Consider the following 21636-nt stretch of genomic DNA (forward strand, 5'->3'; position numbering starts at 1 on the left):
TAAAAACGGGGGTGTGACATGCGCTTATGCCCCCCAAAACAACGTGCGTGTGTGAGATGAGGGTGGCGCTTCCTAATGGGACAGAGGCCACGTACTGGAGTCCCGAACTGACGTATTTCCCGGCACTTTGAGATGATATCATTAGATCTGGGAGTTTGGTGGAACATGGTTATAAATGGATATTACAGCTCTGTATTTTTATTCTTTTGTTATTTGTATTTATTTTTTTTAAACACAGTATTAATATTCATTTAACATTCAGACTGAAAAATATACCGTTATGGTAAGAACTTACTGTTGATAACGGAATTTCTCCTGTGTCCACAGGATAACATTGGGATATGCCGGAGCGACAGCGGAAATGTCACCAAATAGTCACAAGCTTTCTGGCCTCCCAGGATGCATCGGGCTCCTCCATATAATCCCGCCCACCGACTCAGTCAAATCAGTTGTTTTCACAGCAATTAGGCAGGAGTATCATGTAGAACCCTATTCAGGCGATAAGAACACACATGCACGAGGGCGTGGCCACGGCGGATAGGCAGCAGGGTTGTGGAGCTCCCCGGCCTATCAATCCTAAAGTGATCCTGGGGCCCTCTCTGAGGCTCATTTTCAGCCGTGCCGCACTGTACCACCGTGCGGGAGCGGCGGCCGTCTCCTGAGGTCTCAGCCGGAGCTGTCAGCCAGCGCCAATGGCCGCCCGAGTCTCGGGCCTAGGCCGCCGGGAAATCCCCGGCCTCAATTACCGGACCTCCGCAGTGCTGCCGCGGGATCGCGAACCCGCGGTGAAGATCGGGTCACCCGTCGCCTGGGGAGTGCGGCGCCCATCACCTACACCTTCTGAGGAGCCCGCCAGGCCACTTCTGACCCCCGAGATTGGGGTGAATATTCTGAGGGGAGTGAGACTGTAAGTCCGGCGGCCATCTTGGCTGCAGCTTTTGCTTCCACTGGAGATCCTGTATGTCTGGCTCTGACCTGTGAAGAGGCTGCAGAGCTGGAGGATTTGCCCCAGTACCAGTTGTCCCACCTTTTGCCCCTTGTCTATTACTGAATAGCACATCTTACAAAATCACCCCCCCCACACCCCCTCTGGGCCCCCCCTCTCCTTCTCTGTGATTTACTGCTGGATGCCCTGTGCTCTGGAGTACTGCTGATACTGCATCTCATCCCTACTGCTGTGCTTTCTGACACTGAATATTGGGACTCTGAGTGCTGCTTGGGCCCTGTTAAAATGGTGAGCGGTGGTCAGAGCGCAGCCGTGGCTAAATTGGAGAAGTTTGCCCGCCAACCTGCTGCCCAGCCGACGCAGTTGTCCCCTAAGCCCTCTCCTTCTACCAAACCGACTCCCCCGGCCGGGGCCAGCTCAGGCGCAGACATGCAGCCATCTACTCCTTCCATTCAGCATGTCCTGGAGGCCATAGCGGCCAGCGAACAACGCCTGTCGGACAAAATGGAGAAGGTACAGTGCGACTTATCACTGTTGCGTCAGGACGTCCAGCGTGTCCGGGAGAGGGTCGGCGAAACAGAAACACGGGTCTCTAATCTGGAGGACCTCAGCGGCCCCCTACAACGGTCTGTTTCTGCGGTTACACAACAAGTCTCGTCACTGCAAACTAAACTCCTGGATATGGAGGGGCGACTTCGCAGAAACAATGTGAGATTTGTGGGCCTGCCTGAAGACTTCCTAGAATCCTGGCTGAAAGAGGCGTATGGCGCTGAATCCTTTACACCCCAATTTGCGGTGGAGCGGGCGCACCGGGTACCTTTCCGGCCCCTGCCCCCGGGTGCACCACCGCGAACATTTATTGCCAAGTTTCTGCACTATAAAGACCGGGACTCCGTTCTGCGCCTGGGCCGTGCAAAGGGCCCCCTGCTTCGAAATGGTGTCCGGGTGTCAGCGTTTCCAGATTTTGCAGCGGATGTCCAAAAAGATCGGGCCCAGTTTTTGCCCATCAAGCGGCGCCTTCGTGACCCGAGTCTTCCATATTCAATGCTGTTTCCCCTCTAGGCTACGCGTGGTGGCGGATGGGGAAACTAAGTTCTTCAACTCTCCGGGGGAGGCGGCGGCCTGGCTGGACAGATACGCTCCGGGCGTCCGCCAGATGGCTCCGGACTGATTGACATCCAGTTTCCTCTCAACATGGGCCTACAATATGCAAGTATACGTCCGGGGAGCTTCCTTTTGTATTGGTTGTTCTGGACTTTGTTGCGTAGTGACTTTTGCGCATCGATTTTTGTAATGGGGGAGGTTTGTTTGGATCTGTATGCTACGCATAGCACTGCTGTAGGCTTTCAGATCACCAAGGTTGGAGCTCTATTAGGGATAAGAGAGTATGCCACAGTTCGGGGAGGTATACGGGGAGGGGGGATGCTGTTGGGATGATGTTAGTTTTTCTGTTGTTTTTCTATGTTTCTCTCTTTCAGTTTTTTGTTTTCCATATGTCTATTTACTAAATTGTGAGGTGACGTTGTGCTATTTAGGGGGGATTGGCTCGGGCCCGGGGCCTGCGGACGATATGGTTCTGGGATGGTACTCTGCACAGGCTGGTAGATACCCGGACAATGTTGATGGTGGTGCGCCCTTTTCACCCTGGGGGGTCCCTGCATGCTGTGTCTCAGACAACAAGACAGACAACATGCCTGCCTTAAAGATTTTGGCATGGAATGTCCGGGGCATTAATAATAAAGTAAAGCGATCCCTTGTATTCCAAATGATTAAGAAATATGGCCCGGATATCATCTGAGTGAAACTCACTTGGAGGGAAAAATAAGAATTTACTCACCGGTAATTCTATTTCTCGTAGTCCGTAGTGGATGCTGGGAACTCCGTAAGGACCATGCTGGGAACTCAGTAAGGACCATGGGGAATAGCAGGCTCCGAAGGAGACTGGGCACTCTAAGAAAGAATTAGGACTACCTGGTGTGCACTGGCTCCTCCCTCTATGCCCCTCCTCCAGACCTCAGTTAGGGAAACTGTGCCCGGAAGAGCTGACACAATAAGGAAGGGATTTGGAATCCCGGGTAAGACTCATACCAGCCACACCGTACAACTCGTGATACTATATCCAGTTAACAGTATGAACAACAACTGAGCCTCACGAACAGATGGCTCTTAACAATAACCCTTTAGTTAGTTATTCAAAGCTTATCTACGTGGTACGCTGATAGGCAAAATAGCTGCCCGCAAGATAGAGTACAGAGCGACGGAGAGACAGCTTGAATCTGAATATAGGGATCTGGAGACCCGCTATTTGGCTCAGGGAACTCCTGCGCTGAAGGCAAGTTGGCTATTAGCTCAGGAGGCCTGGCTAGCTCACCTTTCGGATAAAAATGCGCGCTCCCTTTTGTTCAGGGCCACCAACATATATATGCAGGCGGACAGGCCAGGTGGTTTATTGGCCCATTTGGTGCACTACGACCGTCCGGGGACCACGTTAGTGCAGATGACTGGCCCTGACGGCTCCATAGTAGATAATACCCTCGACATAGCGCAGATGTTCCTTTCATACTTTAAAGAGGTCTATGACTCTCAGTCGACGTGCTCCGTGGATGACTTGGACCTGTACCTGTCCAATATACCCCTTTCCAGGCTTTCCCCCCCGAGGCCAGGGATTTTCTAGACGCGCCCTTAACTTTGGAAGAGGTGACTGCGGCGGTGGGAACTTCTCCCTGTGGAAAGTCTCCGGGAAGCGATGGCATCCCCACTGAGCTGTATAAACAATAGATACAGTTATTTGGTTCCAAGCTGCATGAGATGTATACAGACATATTTGCCACTTCCTCCCTCAATGTCCGAGGCCATAATTATAGTACTGCCAAAGCCCGGTAAGGATCCCAAACTAGTGTAGTCCTATAGGCCGATCTCCCTTATCCCCACTGATGCCAAGATCCTGGCAAAAATCCTTACGGTCCGGCTCAACTTGGTCATTACATCTATAATACACCAGGATCAATCTGGCTTCATGCCAGGGAAATCCACGTCCATTAATTTGCGCAGGCTTTACACTATTTTGCAGGCTCCCCACGACTTCCCCTCGGATGCGGTTGTCGTTTCACTGGACGCGGCTAAAGCATTCGACAGCGTCGAATGGCCGTATCTGTGGGGGGTCATGACATGTATGGGCTTCGGCCCTAACTTTATGCGATGGATTAAATTGCTGTATCAAAGCCCTCGCGCCAGGATCTTGGTTAATGGCTATGTTTCTTCCTCCTTTGCTTTGACTCGGGGCACCAGACAGGGATGCCCCCTCTCCCCAGCCTTGTTTGCCATAGCCATTGAACCCTTGGCTTGTTTGGTCAGATCGCACCCGGACATTGGGGGAGTTGAAACGGGCCCATGTACTGACAAAATAGCCCTTTATGCAGACGACCTGTTACTTTTCTTACACGACTACAGTGTGGATATGCCTATAGTGTTGCAGGTCATAGAGACCTTCGGCAGCTTCTCTGGTCTCCGCATAAACTGGTCCAAATCATTTATAATGCCCATTATGGGCTCTCCTCCCCGGGTCCCAAAGATTTCCCTACCGCTAAGCTGGACAGGCCAGTTTAAATATCTTGGGATCCAGGTTACTAATGACCCTTCGGACTTCATATCCTTGAACCTTGACCCACTTGTACAGCTGATTGTACGCAAGTCGAGGGCTTGGTGTAAACTCCCGTTGACAATGACAGGCAGGGTCAGCCTTATTAAGATGATAGTTTTGCCCAAACTACTGTATGTTCTTTCGCAATCCCCTGTATATATATTCCCGGCCTTCTTTAAGAAATTAAACAGTATACTGACATCTCTGATATGGGCCAATAAAAGACCTAGAATAAAGTTAAATACGCTCACTAGACAAAAAGTTGATGGTGGCTTGGCCTTGCCTTACTTCCAAATATATTACTATGCAGCCCAGCTGGCACACATCAGTATCTGGTTGCGGTGAGGAGAGGAGGCTGGACTGAGCTGGGCATTTCTCCGATGTTACTACCCGGACCTCTCTCCGGCGCAGATTCTGGTGGGGGGGGGGGGGGAGCGCTTCTCGGCTGTCCCCTCCCATTGTTTTTCAGGCCATGAAGATCTGGCAGGCTTTGATACGTATGCTTGGGTACGATAGTATGGACCCGGATACTCCCCTTTGGCGCTCCGCATCACCCCCTGAACTGGGGTCTCTTGAGGGGGGGGGGGGGGGGGGGGGGCCGGCCCGTACTCAGTAACCTCCATATTTCAGGTATATGACAATGGTACAATGAAGTCCTTTCAACAACTAAAGGAGGAGTTTGGTCTCCCAAACTCTTATTTATACAGATTTTTACAGCTCAGGCACGCTTTATAATCACAGTTCGGGGATTCTCCCCCGGCGCTCCTCCCTTTCCCCATAAAGACCTTTCTATGCTCATTGGGTCGGGTCAAGGTGATCTCCTTCACTTACTCGTACCTTATAAAAACAATTCATGCAGACCCGCTCTCGAACCTTCGGGAGCGATGGGAGCGTGATCTGGGCCCCATAGATACAGAGGACTGGGAGGTGGCGCTGGGGAACCCGAGCCAGGTCACCAAGTCACTACGGTTCCAACAAATCCAACTCTTTATATTACATAGATCATATATGACACCGAACAGGTTGGCCAGATTTGGGGCTGGTGGCGCAGCCACCTGTCCTAAATGCGGGGCCGCTGGCGGATCATTCTGGCACCTGATGCGGGAGTGTCCATCCTTACAGGCGTTTTGGGTTGGGGTCGGGTCGATTCTGGAACGTACGGGAATACCGAGAGGAATGTTGACTCCAGGATTTTGCATTCTGGGAGTAGGAGGACCTGAATCTGGGTCTAAGTGGGAGGACTTGTATGCTCGCAGTATCTGCGCCCTTGCCAAGGTGTGCACTGCGCGGGCATGGATGGCCCAACATTCCCCTACGATGTCCGCATTTAAGGCCCTGGTGAATGACACAGTACTGAAGGATAGGTATATCTATATGAAAAATAATGTCCTTCCTAAACATGAGAAGATATGGTCCTATTGGATTAATTCTACATATTCTTCCCCTGCCCTTAGAATTTAGAACCTAAAGAATTTATAATTTGACATGCCGCACACGTCCCCTACGACAGCTAGGCTGCCCGGGTTCCGTGGGACGAGCCGGGCTTCTCTCCCGTATTACACACTATAGGGATAGCGCACCTCACTTCGCACAACTGTATGAATCTGGGCTAGATGGAGCTGTTTTGGCTTGCTCTGTTTATGGTTCATGTTGTTTTTTATTTTTTGTTTGTTTGGTTTTTTTCTGGTTGTTTCCCCCCCCCCTTTTTTTTGTTTTGGATCTCAGGTGTTTTGCAGGCTTTACTAGGCCTTCTAGTTGGGGGGGGGGGGGGGGAGAAGGGGGGTTAATCGCAGTATTTTGGGGAGAAAACAGGAAATGTTAGTATGTGTTTCAATTTTGATTGCAGTTTTCAGAGAATCTGGTATATGCGGATTGACAATATACAGTCCTGCGAATATCAGTTGCTCCACGTATTTACACATATTGTTTGAGAAGGATATGTGCATGAATATATTGTATAATAATAATTGTAGATCCCAGTATACACTGAAATGTCTAACGATTTCATCCTTGTTGAATAAAAATACTCTACTAAAAAAAACAAAAAAACACACATGCACACCCTTCCATACAAGAGGGAAGAGGTTTAGTGATTGTAAAGATCCTCAAATCAGGTGCGTTATGGTGGGATCCCTGTGGACATAGAAGAAATTCCGTTATCAACGGTAAGTTCTTCCCATAACGGTATATTTCTCCGGCTGGGTCCACAGGTTCTCCACAGGATAACATTGGGATTCCCAAAGCCATTATTAGTGGTGGGGACGCTCCTGATTAGCCAGGAGAATCTTTTGCCCGAATTCCGCATCATGAGAGTTAAAAGTATCCAAGGCATAATGTCTAATGAATGTGTTAAAGGAAGACCGTGTGGCTGCCTTACAAATCTGTTCTGCTGAAGCACCATGTTGTGCTGCCCATGAAGGACCTACCCTACGTGTAGACTGCGCAGAGGCATTAGCCGGAGCAGGGAGATGAGCACGAGAATATGCTTATGAAATAGTCATTCGAAGCCATCTTGCTAGCGTCTGTTTAGTAGCAAGACAACCTCTTTTGTGAAATCCGTAGAGAATGAAGAGAGAATCTGTCTTTCTGATGGCACTAGTACGATCTACATAAATTCTTAATGCACGGACTACGTCCAGCGACGCTTCTCCCGCAGAAAGTCCCGATACCTGAAAAGCCGGGACCACAATTTCTTTGTTCAGGTGAAAATTTTGAAACCACCTTCGGAAGATAACTAGATTTAGTTTTGAGAACTGCTTTATCTGGATAAAAGGTCAGAAAAGGAGACTTACATGACAGTGCTCCTAAATCTGACACTCTTCTAGCTGACGCCATCGTCAGTAAAAAGAGAACTTTAGCCGTCAACCATTTAAGATCTGCTCTCTTAAGTGGTTCAAACGGAGCCCCCTGAAAAATTTTAAGAACCAGATTCAAATCCCAGGGAACTGCAGGAGGAACAAACGGAGGTTGAATGTGCAACACTCCCTGAAAGAAAGTACGCACATCCTGTAGGTTAGCAATCTTTTTCTGAAACCGTACAGTTAATGCTGATACTTGAACTCTCAAGGAAGCTACTTTTAACCCCTTATCCAATCCTGCTTGAAGGAAATCCAAAATCCTGGATACTAAAAGATCTTGGATCCATACTCCTTTCACTACACCAATGAATATAGGCTTGCCATATTCGATGATAAATACGAGCTGAAGAAGGTTTTCTTGCTCTAAGCATAGTTTGAATTACTTGTTGTGAAAATCCTCTTTACTTTAGGATAGAGGTTTCAACAGCCACGCCGTCAAAGACAGACGATCCAGATGGCTGTGATAACAAGGACCCTGCATTAGTAAATCTGGACGTTGAGGGAGCAGTACTGGAGCTTCCACGGACATCCTTAGTAGATCTGTGTACCAATGCCTTCTGGGCCAAGCTGGAGCTATTAGAATTATAGCCCCCTTTGCTTGCTTTATTTTCCTCACCACCCTGGGTAACAGGGAGATTGGAGGGAACAGATACGCCAGATGGAATTGCCATTTCTCTGACCGTGCGTCTACAAGGATCGCCCCGGGATCCTTTGTTTTTGACCCATATATCGGAACCTTGTTGTTCAGATAGGACGCCATGAGATCTAACTCTAGCAGACCCCATCTGTTTACTAGAGTCTGAAATACTTCCGGGTGTAACGCCCATTCAGTTTCCTGAATGGTGTGTCGACTGAGAAAGTTTGCTTCCACGTTCAGTACTCCTGGAACCAACACTGCGGACAATGCCGGAAGATGGAGTTCTGCCCATCTTAGTATGCAAGTTACTTCCTCCATTAACCTTTTGCTGTGAGTTCCTCCCTGATGATTGAGGTACGCTACAGCTGTTGCATTGTCTGAGCGGATCTGGACTGGTCTTCCTTGCAGAATGTCCTTTGCCTGAACCAGAGCCATATATATATATATATATATATATATATATATATATATATATATATATATATATATATATATATATATATATATATATATATATATATGGCCCTTATTTCCAACAGATTTATTGGCAGGCAACTTTCCCTTACGGTCCATTCTCCCTGGAACCAGAAACTTTCGAACACCGCTCCCCAGCCCTGAAGACTGGCATCTGTTGTCAGGACTTGCCAATCTGTTATCCAAAAGGGTCTCCCCTTGTCTAGATGGTCCATCAGAAGTCACCAGGTTAGTGACCTTTTGACGTTTACTGGAAGCTTTATCATCTGTCTTTTTATTGTCTGATGTCTTCTGTTCCGTCTGGTCAGAATGAGATGTTGTAGAGGTCTGGAGTGGAATTGTGCATATTCCACCATGTCGAATGTTGACACCATCAGACCCATCAGTCGCATTGCTGCATGGACAGATATTGTGCAACAACTCCTGAGTCATTCTTGCACCTTAGATATCTTTTTCCAAGGTAAAATTATTCTTTGTAGACTTGAATCCAATATGGCCCCCAAATGAACCATCCGTTGTGACGGATTCAGAGACGATTTTGCCCAATTTATGAGCCATCCGTGTCCTTGTAGACAGACTATCATCTGTTGGAGATGGCTCAAGAGTAATTCCTGGGATTGTGCCAGGATAAAAAGATTGTTGAGGTATGGAAAAATTCTTATCCACTGTTTGCGGAGATAAACTGCCATAACCACCATAATCTTGGTAAATACCCTGGGGGCTGTCGCTAGCCCAAAGGGCAAAGCCTGAAACTGGAAATGTTGCTGGAGGATGGCCAACCTGAGGTAACACTGATGGGATCATGCTATGGGCACATGTAGTTAAGCATCCTGTATATCCAAAGATACCATGTAATCTGCTGGTTCCATAGCCAAAACTATGGAACGTAACGTTTCCATGTGGAACTGTGGAACCCAAATGTATTTGTCTAACATTCTGAGATTGAGAATTAGTCAGAATGACCCATTTGGCTTCTGAATCAAAAATAGATTGGAGTAAAAACCCTGTCCCCGTTGTGTGTGGGGAACTGGGATAATTACCCCAGACTGAAGCAATTTCTGAACTGTTTCTTGCAGGGCGCTGGCCTTCGACTCTATACGAGACGGGCTGGTGCAAAAAAACCTTTGAGGAGGCTGCCTCTTGAAAGGGAAAACATAACCGAGAGATACCACCTTCTGCACCCAAGCATCTGTCGTCGACTGATGCCATGTGTGTGCAAAGTGAAGGAGTCGGCCCCCAACCCTGGAGTCCTCCAAGCGGAGGCCCACACCCTCAGACTGATGGCTTCTGTTCTGATTTGGAAGCTGGCAGTCTAATGGCCCATTTCCCTTTTGCTCTGCCTTGCCATCAAAATGGCCGAAATTTCAAACCCCTAGGCTTAGGGTTATAACTAGCCGGAACCTGACCTTCCTGGATTCAGCTTCCAATTCTAGAATATCTGTCAATTGTTTTCCAAACACAATATCACCAGCGAAAGGCAGAGCTTCCAAAACTTTTTTCCTTTCTCTGCATCCACTTTCCAAGTACGTAGCCAAATTGCTCTGCGAGCGGCTACCGTCAAGGCTGATGCTTTAGAAGCAATCGTACCTATATCAATTGCTGCTTCTTCCAAATATTGCGCAGCTTGTTTTATTTGGCCTAGATGAGACTCCTGCTCCCTGGTAGAAGCAGTGAGGCCATTCTCTAGTTCCTCCGCCCATTCTACCATTGCTTTCGCCATCCAGGCTGAAGCCATAGTTGGCCTTACAACAGCCCCTGAGAGAGAAGAAATATTTTTCAAGAAACCAACTACTCTTCTAACTGTGACATCATTCAGTGAGGTAGATGGCAATGGTAAAATAGATTTACGCTCAAGTCGCACGACATGTGCATCTACTTTAGGAGGAACTTCTCTTTTTGGACAGTCCGCAGCTGGAAAAGGATAGTAAGAATCCCATTTACGGAAACTTATACTTTTTATTGGGTGTAGCCCAAGGTCCATCCATAATTTCCGTCAGATCTTCTGACTCTGGAAATTCAGTCCTAACTGTTTTTGGACGTTTAAACATAGGTGCTTTAGATTTTGACACTGCTTTGGCTGATTCCTCCAGAGATCGAACAGCCCTCATGGCATCAATAAGCTCAGTTAAATCCTCTGAGCTGAAACCCTCCGACGGATCATCATATGGGGTATTTGAATACACTGTATCCTCATCTGTTGTATCATTTTGTGTAGTCTGTAACATGGATTTACCCTGGTTTTACCCTGGCTACTTGTAGAAGCTGCTGGAACCAAACAATAAGGAGGGAGCAGCATGTATGGGTTAATAGTGTAACCTATTCCCGGGGGTGGAACAGCAGGTGCTAATCTGTTAGCAATTGTAGACAAGGTCTGTGCGACCACACCCCTTCTTGCAGGGCGTTGCCCCTCATAAGTAAGATACTGGGCTATTCCATGCAAAAACCCTCTTTACCAGATCAGCATGTTAAGGGTGTAGGAGTCCCTGACTTTTGCCGCTCACCGACAAGGTAAACAATCCGTTTTTTTTTTTTTACAAATACTACACTCTCTGTGACTGAAAATCACCTATATAGATATAGAAGTGATATCAATCTGACCACAATCAGAGCACCTGAATTGAGGTTCAGAAACAATACTTAACATAAAAAGTCAGCAATCACACTAGCAGTCAGTCACATGTTAATTATTAGACATCATATGAGAATATAATCAACCACAGAATACTTTTCTAGTATGTAGGATCACAATTACTGCACTTCTGTTTTTAAACAGCTATTATCACAATTTTTTTAAACATGTTATGCAAAAAACAACAGTAATGTACAGGTCTCATATGCATTGTGTACCAAAATTAACTATTCATACTAACAAGTAGATAGAATTTTAGTACTGTATAACCCTTACTCAGTTAGAGCAGGATACAGGGAGACTCACCCCACTTCCAGAATCAATCAATACGCCCGAAAGACGCTGAGTGGATTCAGACGCTACTGGTGTACACTGCCGCTCCGGTAACTGGTAAGAGACCTAGACGCCTGTCTGCGACCCGGTCTCGGCGGCCTCTAGTGTACACAATCGCAGCGTCTAAGCTGCGACCGAGTACCCTCGTGGTAGGGTCTGAGACGGAAGTGAGGTCATCAGTTCATGGACGGGAGACGCACGGAAACTGGTCATGAAATGGGGGGAGGGGTGACCAGGAGAGCATCTGACTCCCCCTGCTGACATAAACCACAAGGATCGCGGCCTCAACCTAGTCCTGGCACCTATGATCCCTGAAGCATAGCGCTGTTGCACTTAAGAGTGGCGGCGCATCAGCCACTGTTTGGTAGTCTCCTCCAATACAGTGCGGCTGTGTCCGAATTCCCCTAGTAAGTGGAATCGATGCCTTACCTTCTCTCCCCATGCTCTGGCCACAGCCTGGTAACGTCTGCTGGACCTGCTAGAACACCCGACACAGACGCCCGTCGAGACAGCACTAATACCCGCGGGTAAGCGTTGTTGCGACCCGGTGGGGAGTTGTTGGAGCGACTCTTTCCAGCATGCGTTTAAGACGCTGTTAGGAAAGATCACTCAAAACATAGTAAGACTATAAAAATAAAATAACAAAAAGCTTAGGGCTGCCTTGACAGCAGCCCTGTGACCATGGTCCGGCTCCTACCGCACCAAACAAAAAACTGATTTGACTGAGTTGGTGGGCGGGATTATATGGAGGAGCCCGAAGCATCCTGGGAGGCCAGAAAGCTTGTGACTATTTAGTGCCATTTCCGCTGTCGCTCTGGCATATCCCAATGTTATCCCGTGGATAACCTGTGGACCCAGCCGGAGAAAAACTACATTGTAACAATTGCCCAACTTCGACATTAAGTTGTGCACTAAAACTATAAAGATGGACTATAGTGAAACAATATTACTTCAGTGAATGTACTCTGCTCTTAATAGACAGTGGAAACTGGTTCCTATAAAGATCCCATGGAAACGGCAAGGTGTTCAAATCACTTTAGCTTCCGTACAGTAGCTATGCAGCAAGCATATGGTCTGGTTACCTGATGCTGCCCAGAAGGTATGGCTTCTTGTCTGAATGTCCCGTCTTTCCGATTTTGAGGACTCCCTTTAGAATCAAAGTTTTTAGCAGGGCTGCTAAAGAGCTTGTTCTTCAGAGGGCTCTGTATCTTTTTTGTAGGACTGATATGGCTTTTCTTTCTACTCTTTTTCTTTGATTTTAATGCAGGCTTTTTCAGTTGTAGCAAAGGATTTTTTGAAACTGAAAAAAAGAATGTTAGAAAACAACCTTTTGTCAGCAGCATCATTGACCTCTCCACTGCTACAGTATGTAACATATGAAATTTAATACAGTTCAGAAGGATTTATTTTCCAAATGACAATGGAAAAAGGTTCTATGCCATTTAATAGTAGTTACAGAGTAATCAATGTTTACCACATTCTAAGTGAAACAGTGCAGAGTGTCTTACCGAATGCTGGGTTGAAGTTGATGATGCTCTCTGGCTGCCTGTTCCTCTGACCATATGCCGCTCTCAGCTCCTCCTGGAGATCAGCAGGCAGGGCTGCAAATACTTCTGGATCCACCTGATACCGCAAAATGCTACAATTAGTGCATTACGATTATATAGATTTTGTAATACAAACCTAGCTACGGTACTTAGACTGAACATTTCCAGACACACCACTACACTGTTCTTATAAATGTAACAAAATAACTGCAATTCAATTATGGTAGTTATTTTTTCTTTTATAGGTAGAGAAATCAACAACCTTTATTTTGAGGACTGTAAATTCTGCAGCAAAATGTAATAAAAATGTTTCAAACCACTGAATCCATTTCTCTGGCTACATTTGGGGGACACTGCATTCTCACCCAGTTTTCACTCTGTTTAACTTTCAGCACAAAGTTAGTGTCTTTGGAAATTAAGGCATTGAATGAGTAGAATTTGATAAAACTATGGAATGTATGGAGAATCATGCCGAATCTCCACGCCGTTCTGCCTAGGAGGCACTTGCCTAACTGGTAATATGTACTGGGCTGCAATGTTCTCTGGAACTGGAGTTCACTCAAAGATCTAAGCCTGTCTGGTTGTAGCTTTAATCTGCACTATTTCATTGATAGCGTTCCTCTATGGTTGATGGCATTAAGAAACTCCATAATGCTGACAAGACACACCTATTATAATTCTAAAACATACCTCCATTTTGGGTATTAGAAACTAATTACAATAGGACTGCTTAATGAATGGCAATGAAGTGCTGCAATTGGAACAGATAGTTAGAGACCAACTACAGGAAGCTTATTATGTGGTAACACACAGGTGTAAAAGCTCATTAAGAGCAAGCATACATCAACTTACATTCTAGTCCAGAGATAGAATCATCAGTACAGTTTATGGTCCCCACCTGTGAAAAAGCTGGGAGGGCAATAACATTAATGCCAGACTCCTCCCCTTGATCAGACAGCTGTGGGATCTGTAGAAGGACAGTTGCCACTGGTTGCTCCTGCATTCCAACAGTACAAGACCTATGTAAAGACTCTCTTCTACTCTCACTAAGGGGTAACCTTTGCTGGATAGCAAATGCCTCCTCCACCTGTTCTCTGATATCAGGGGGCAGTGCTTCCAAGACAGATGGGTCAACCTGAAAAACAAAGTTTTCATTATAATCTGCCATTACTCTAGAAAGAAAACAAAAACATAGGCTTTTAATTACCTACCGGTAAATCCTTTTCTCGTAGTCCGTAGGGGATACTGGGAATCCATTTAGTACCATGGGGTATAGACAGGTCAACTAGGAGCCATGGGCACTATAGAAGTTTGATTGTGTGTGCTGCCTCCTCCCTCTATGCCCCTCCTATCAGATCCAGTCTAGGAAACTGTGCCCAAGGAGACGGACATATTTTGAGAGAAGGAAATAGATAAGGAAATTGGGGAGATTTCGAACCAGCACAACTAGAACAGGAGGTAAGCATTGCTAACCAAACTTGCAAACAGGGTCAGCAACAGCTGTACCAAACAACATTACTTAACCAGGTAACCGCGCAGGAAGAATGAAGCACCGGGCAGGCGCCCAGTATCCCCTACGGACTACGAGCAAAGGATTTACCGGTAGAGGTAATTAAAATCCTATTTTCTCTTACGTCCGAGGAGATACTGGGGATCTATTTAGTACCATGGGGAAGTACCAAAGCTCCCAAACCGGGTGGGATAGTGCTGAGGTTCCTGCAGAACTGACTGACCATACTGAAGGTCCTCAGAGGCCAAAGTATCAAACTTGTAAAACTTAGCAAATGTGTTCAAACCTGACCAAGTAGCTGCACGGCAGAGCTGTAAAGCCGAGACACCACGGGCAGCTGCCCAAGAGAAACCTACCAACTTAGTAGAGTGGGCTTGGAACAGATTTCAGAATCGGCAACCCTGCCATGGAATACGCATGCTAGATAGTGAGCCTGATCCAGCGTGCAATGGACTGCTACGAAGCAGGACACCCAATTTTATTGGGATCATAAAGAACACATTGCAAGTCCGATTTTCTGCGACGAGCTGTTCTCGTCACATAGACCTTCAAAGCCCTTACGACATCCAAAGACTTTGAAGAAGCCGAGGCATCCATAACAGACGGAACCACAATAGGGTGGTTGATGTGAAACGCAGACACCACCTTAGGAAGAAACTGCTGATGAGTTCTGAGTTCAGCTCTGTCCTCATAGAAAATTAAGTAGGGGCTATTGTGAAACAATGCCCCCAGCTCCGAAACACGTCTTGCTAAAGCCAAGGGCAACAGTGTGACTTTTACATGTAAGATACTTTACGTTTCCCTCCTGTAACGGTTCAAACCAGTCCGATTGGAAGAAGCACCAAATTGAGATCCTATGGTGCCGTGGGAGGCACAAAGGGAGGTTGGATGTGCAGAACGTCTGGACCTCAGGGAGAGAAGACAATTGATAGACAATCTGAACTTTAATGGCGTCTAGGCGTACGCCCACATCCACTCCCGACTGCAGAAAAAGTCCTGAATGGAATTCCACCATAGAATATTGTCTGCTCTCACACCAAGAGACATATTTCTTCCAAATACGATGGTAATGTTTAGACGTTACCCGCTTCCTGGCTTGGATCATAGTTGGGATGACCTTGTCAGGAATCTTTCTACTGGCTGGAATCAGCCGTTCAACTTCCATGACGTTAAATGTAGCCGTGGTAAGTCTTGATAGATGAACGGGCCCTGTTGCAGAAGATCCTCTCAAAGAGGCAGAGGCCACGGATCTTCGATCAGCATCTCAAGAAGATCCACATACTAGGCCCTCCGTGGCCAGTCCGGAGCAATGAGGATTGCTTGAACCTTTCCCTTTTTATTCTTTTTAGAATTCTTGGGATCAGAGGAATGGGAGGAAACAAGTACACCAGCTGGTAGACCCATGGAGTTGTCAGGGCATCTACCGCCACTGCCTGTGGGTCCTTCGACCTGGAACAATACCGCTTGAACTTCTTGTTGAGTCGAGAGGCCATCATATCGATTTGTGGATGCCCCCACTGAAGTGTCAACCACCGGAACACCTCCGGGTGAAGGTCCCATTCCCCCGGGTGCAGATAGTGTCTGCTGAGGAAGTCTGCTTCTCAGTTGTCTACTCCCGAAATGAAGATCGACGGCAACGCCACGGCGTGTTTTTCCACCCAGAGGAGAGTTCTTGACACCTCTGACGTTGCGGCTTTGCTTCTTGTTCCGTCCTGTCGGTTTATGTATGTTACCGCCGTCACATTGGCAGACTGGACTTGAATGGCCTGATTCCAAAGTAGAGATGAGGCCTGCAGAAGGGCGTTGTAGATTGCCCTAAGTCCCAGGATGTTCATTGGAAGGATGGCCTCCTGACTTGACCATCTTCCTTGAAACTGCACTCCCTGGGTGACTGCTCCCCAACCTTCTGATAACCACAGACGCAAGCTTCAGTGGTTATCAGAATCCAAATTTGAATCCCGAACCTCCGGCCCTCGACTAGGTGAGAAATCTGTAGCCACCACAAGAGCGAGATCCTGGTTTTGGTGATAGATGATCCTTTGGTGCATGTGAAGATGCAATCCGGACCATTTTTCCAACAGATAAGCTGGAAGGGCCTCACATGAAACCTTTCCGTACTGAACTGCTTCGTAAGAAGCCACCACTTTCCCCAGAGGGCGTATGCAGAGATGCACTGAGAGTCAGGTCGCTTCAAGATGGTGCGAACCATCGATTGGATTTTCATTGCCTTTTCCAAGGGAAGGAATACTTTCTGAGACTCTGTGTCCACTATCATTCCCAGGAACTGAAGCCTCTGCGTTGGTTCTAGGTGAGATTTTGGCAGGTTCAGAATCCACCCATGATCCAGGAGTAGCTTGGTTGAGGGGGCAATGTTTTCCACCAGCCGTTTCCTGGACGGTGCCTTTATCAGAAAATCGTCCAAGTACGGAACTATGTTCACTCCCTGTCTGGGGAGCAACATCATTGTCTCCGCCATCACTTTGGTGAACACCCTCGGCGCCGTGGAGAGACCAAATGGCAGGGCCTGATACTGGTAATGGCGGTCCTGCAGTGCAAACTGTAGATAAGCCTGATGAGGCGGCCAGATCGGAATGTGAAGGTATGCATCCCTGACATCCAGAAACGCTAGGAGTTCCTCCTCCTCCAGACCTGAGATTACCGCTCTCAATGACTCAATCTTGAATTTGAACACACGGAATTACGGGTTCAATGACTTGAGGTTCAGAATCGGTCTTCCCGAACCATCCGGTTTTGGTACCACAAACAAGCCTTGTTGTGTAGATGAGGTGGAACCGGAATAATGACCTGGGTCTGTAACAGTTTTTGAATGGCGTCGTGTAAGTTTACACTCACCTCTCGTGAAACTGGTAAACCTGATTTGAAGAATCTGTGAGGTGGGAGCTCCTGGTACTCCAGTCTGTAGCCCTGGGATATAAGGTCAATGACCCAGGGATACTGGCACGAACCTGTCCAGATCTGACTGAAGAATTTTAGCTGGGCTCCCGCCATCATGTCTTCCAGGCATCACAGTCCACTGTCATGCTGAAGGTTTTGAGGAAGCAGGCCTGTAGATTAGGTCCTGAGTAGGCCTTTCTTGCTGGCGGAGCTGCAAAAGGTAGGTATGTGGACTCGGATCCGGTCTATAGGTCGACAGTAACTAGGTCGACAGGGTCTCTAGGTCAACAGGTCGACATGAGTTTTTCACAATTTTTTCTTTTTTTGAACCTTTTCATACTTAACAATCCGCATGGACTACGATTGGAATGGTAATCTGTGCCGAGCAAAGCCGTAGCGGAACGCGGCACCTTGCCCGAAGCATGGCAAGAGAAACGAGCCATGCGAGGGGACACGGTGCACTAACTGGGGTTTCCGGTCACTCTATGAAGAAAACACCACCAAAAAAACAAAAAACTAAAGTCGACCTAAAGACCCTGCCGACCTAGTTACTGTCGACCAATAGTGGTCGACCTAGACACGGTCGACTTAGTTACTATCTACCTTCCATACCACACCCATGTGGACTTACCTGCAGTAGCTCGGGAGATCCATTTGTCAAGTTCATCTCCAAATAGGGCCTCTCCTGTGAAAGGTAGGCTTTCCACTCCTTTCCTGGAGTCTGCGTCAGCAGTCCACTGACGTAGCCATAATCCTCTGCGTGCAGACACTGCCAAAACTGTAGTGCGTGCATTAAGCAAAGCTATTTCTTTTATGGCTTCCACCATAAAATTGGCAGAGCCTTGTATATATTGCAGGAGCAAAATAATTTCCACTTGAGGTAAGGTGTCTAACCCCTCAAGTAAATTACCTGACCATTTAGCAATGGCTCTTGTAATCCACCCACATACTATAGTGGGTCCCTGGGCCACACGGCAGCAGTATACAAAGATTTGAGCGTAGTCTCAAACTTGCGATCAGCCGCATCTTTTAGGGAAGCTGTACCAGGCACAGGTAGTACAATTTTATGTGAGAGCATGGAGACTGATGCATCCACTATCGGTGGATTTTCCCATTTTTTCCTATCCTCAGGAGGAAAAAGGAAAAGATAACAACCGCCTGGGAATTTGAAATTTCTTATCTGGATTAACCCACGGTTCTTCAAACAGGGTATTTAGTTCCTTTGACAAAGGAAAAGTGGTTGAGGATTTTTTCTTAATATTAAAGTAAGATTCCTCACTCTCCTCTGTCACCTTATCAGGGATATTTAGAACTTCTCTGATAGCATCTATGAGAGCCTCTACACCCTGTGACAGAGTAACCTCCCCTACCTCTGTGTCCACCTCACCTTCCTCCATTTCTGACCCTTCATCATTAGAGTCAGAATGCAGTATATGGGCCAAGGTACGTTTTTTCGGACAAATGGTAGAGGACTGAGACGCTGGTCTGGGTACAGTGTCCTTTTTTATAAGCTCATCCATAGACTGCCTTAAGCATTGCGTCTCTTTCTCATTACAAAGATAATTTTGTAGAAATGGTGGAAATCATTCCCCTAGTGGGGTCCAGCCATGCTGGTTCTGCCCCACTAGACTAGGAAGGGATACTACACCGAGTACACACAAGTGAACACCCTGGAAAAGAGGAACACTGTGCCTTACATGAAATACACTCTTTGCCTGACATAGTGCAGTAGTGACAGCACACACACAGGAAAGCACAATGAACCCACAAAGAGCCCTTCCAGAGAGACACAGAGAGAGTATGGAACCAGCACATGGCGCCCTTAACGCTAATGCCAAGCTTCGCCGGATCGCAGACTAAGTACCTAGATTAGGGACTTCGTACACTAGTAATCACTCCACCCGTTATGTCCCTGGTACCGCTGAGGTAAACTGGAGGCTTTCCAGGGGAGCTGTGCGTCCCTGTCAATCAGCGTCTGTGTCAGCTGCAGTAGGAAAAATGGCACTGGTGAGCTGCTGGGTCCGCTCATAGTGTAGCCCTGCCCCTTCAATGGCGCACGGTCTTCTTTATGCTGGCTTTTGTGTCTGGGTGCATAAAACGTAGACGGACTCAGTTTATGGCTGTGTTGCCTGGGTACTGTGTACACAACAGCGTATTTAGTCAGGAGACTCATTCCGCCTCGCATAGAGCTGTGAGTCTCCGTACCCTCATGCCACCATAATGGCCGGTGACCCGCTAACCGGGACGCCAGCTTTGTACTCACCACTCTTCTTTCTTCTGGCTCTGTTAGGGGTGGCGGCGTGCTGCGGGAATGTACGCTCGCTGTGGTGGGCCTTGCGAATAGTTCCCTCAGGAGCTAGCTTCCTGTCAGCGGGGAATGGGACCATTAACCCTTAGTGGGGTTGGGTGAAACAAATGCAGACAACTCTTCAGAAGCTTCCAGAGACGTGACCGGCTCCTCCGGGCACATTTTCAAATCTGAGTCTGGTGGGTGTGGCATAGAGGGAGGAGCCAGCACAATCAAACTTCTATAGTGCCCATGGCTCCTAGTAGGCTAGTCTATACCCCATGGTACTAAATGGATTCCCAGTATCCCCTGGGACGTAAGAGAAATACACAAATAGATTCATAAGATAAACACCATATATTTTTGTGGCACCAATGAGTTAATTAGGTAGAAAAAAAAGCACAACCTTACTTATTTTCTACAATACCCAAGTGCCACTGTATCACTGCAGATCTTGCAAAACTCTCACAACGGATTCCACCAAAAAATGAAAGCAATACTGAATGACAATTCTTTTAAAGTATTCTTGGCAGTCAGTATATCCATACATCATTGTTGCTAACAATAATAAAGCATCACTATCATATCATCGTAAAGCTCTATGTACTAAGGTTCTTGGTGCAGAAAGGTTCTACATTTAACAGGTATTACAACAGATACTAAGATAGATAGCTAGCTAGCTAGATTTTCTTAAAATAGGGCACAAATGGCAGTGGATTTATTTAGGGTACAGGACGGAGGAGAAGGCGCCATGCAACATGTCACACAGTACATATTAATATTATAACCAAGTGGCATGTACACTCACCCTTGCCTCCTCTTAAGAGCAGAACCCTCTAATGGATGGCCATACAAAGCATCTTCAAGGAGGCAAGTGTGGAGGAAAGAATGGAAATATGCATTTCCTCCATATTTATTATATACTTTTCTTTCTGAAGAATCTGCCTGCATACAGCAGAGAAACATACACGTTTTAAAGGATTTTTCTTCCAGACTGGGAATTCATGTGGAAGTACAGTCAGGATTCCTCTCAGACTTAAGTATTACTATTGGAGAGTAAACAGGCTCATGAACTCCATTTATATTTCTGACGAGGATATTGTACTGGATTCATTTACTGCATCTTTGCCAATACACTGAAGTGACGGAGCACACCAGTCCTGCAATTCTCATCTCAATCATCATTGCCATCTATATACCTATATACTTGCCTGCATCTCTGATGAGGATTTTTCAATCTAGGGTCTTTATGTTCCTTACACCTTATGCCATAGTCCAATGTATTAATAGCTTCACATGCTTTATAGAACTTTATTTAATACATTTTTTTTTATTTTAGCTTTTTAATAAAAAAAAAAAAAATTAAATAAAGGTTATTCTACAGCGGAACACTGGTTGTTGATCCTTCATGTAGGATTTTTGTGGCCGTTAATACATATATTTTTATATATTTACAACACATCATTTACAGCATTTCTTCCATATCTGCCGCTTTCTATAGACTACATAATATTATTTACACCATTATAAGCATAACTCACCTGTGAAGGAGAAGGAACTTCAATGGTAAGGTGAACTCTTGATTTGGCACCGACTGGGGAGAGCAGGCCATTCTTCTTCCCAACAAACTCTGCTTTGCTGGTACTTGGTTCCTGACTGGATGAATTGGAAGCACAAATCTCTGATGCTGATGGTATGCCAACGGCCAAAGCAGCAGTAACAACTGAGGAATCGAAGAGGCAGAGTCAATGATGCATACTTGTTTTAGATAGAAAACACACAAAAAATTTAGAAAAAGGTGTAGCCCCCCTCCACAAAAATTAAAATTTTGGGGAAAAAAAAAAAAAAAAAAAAGACTTGCACCAATATTGTGCAACACG

At 46.5% G+C, this 21636-nt stretch overlaps 1 protein-coding gene across 5 annotated transcripts in view; it reads right to left on the reverse strand.

The window, feature by feature from the left end:
* Window positions 1-21636, reverse strand: part of REV1 (REV1 DNA directed polymerase) — a 266941-nt gene that overhangs the window by 34365 nt on the left and 210940 nt on the right. For all 5 annotated transcript variants that reach the window (XM_063953373.1, XM_063953375.1, XM_063953372.1 and 2 more), the window contains 4 exons: window positions 21298-21479; window positions 13963-14199; window positions 13026-13140; window positions 12600-12817 (listed from right to left, as the gene is read on the reverse strand). In XM_063953373.1, the coding sequence (XP_063809443.1) occupies window positions 12600-12817; window positions 13026-13140; window positions 13963-14199; window positions 21298-21479 (752 nt within the window). The remainder of the gene's footprint in view (window positions 1-12599; window positions 12818-13025; window positions 13141-13962; window positions 14200-21297; window positions 21480-21636) is intronic.

Source organism: Pseudophryne corroboree, chromosome 2 (assembly GCF_028390025.1).
Source record: "Pseudophryne corroboree isolate aPseCor3 chromosome 2, aPseCor3.hap2, whole genome shotgun sequence".
Classification (NCBI taxonomy): Eukaryota; Metazoa; Chordata; class Amphibia; order Anura; family Myobatrachidae; genus Pseudophryne; species Pseudophryne corroboree.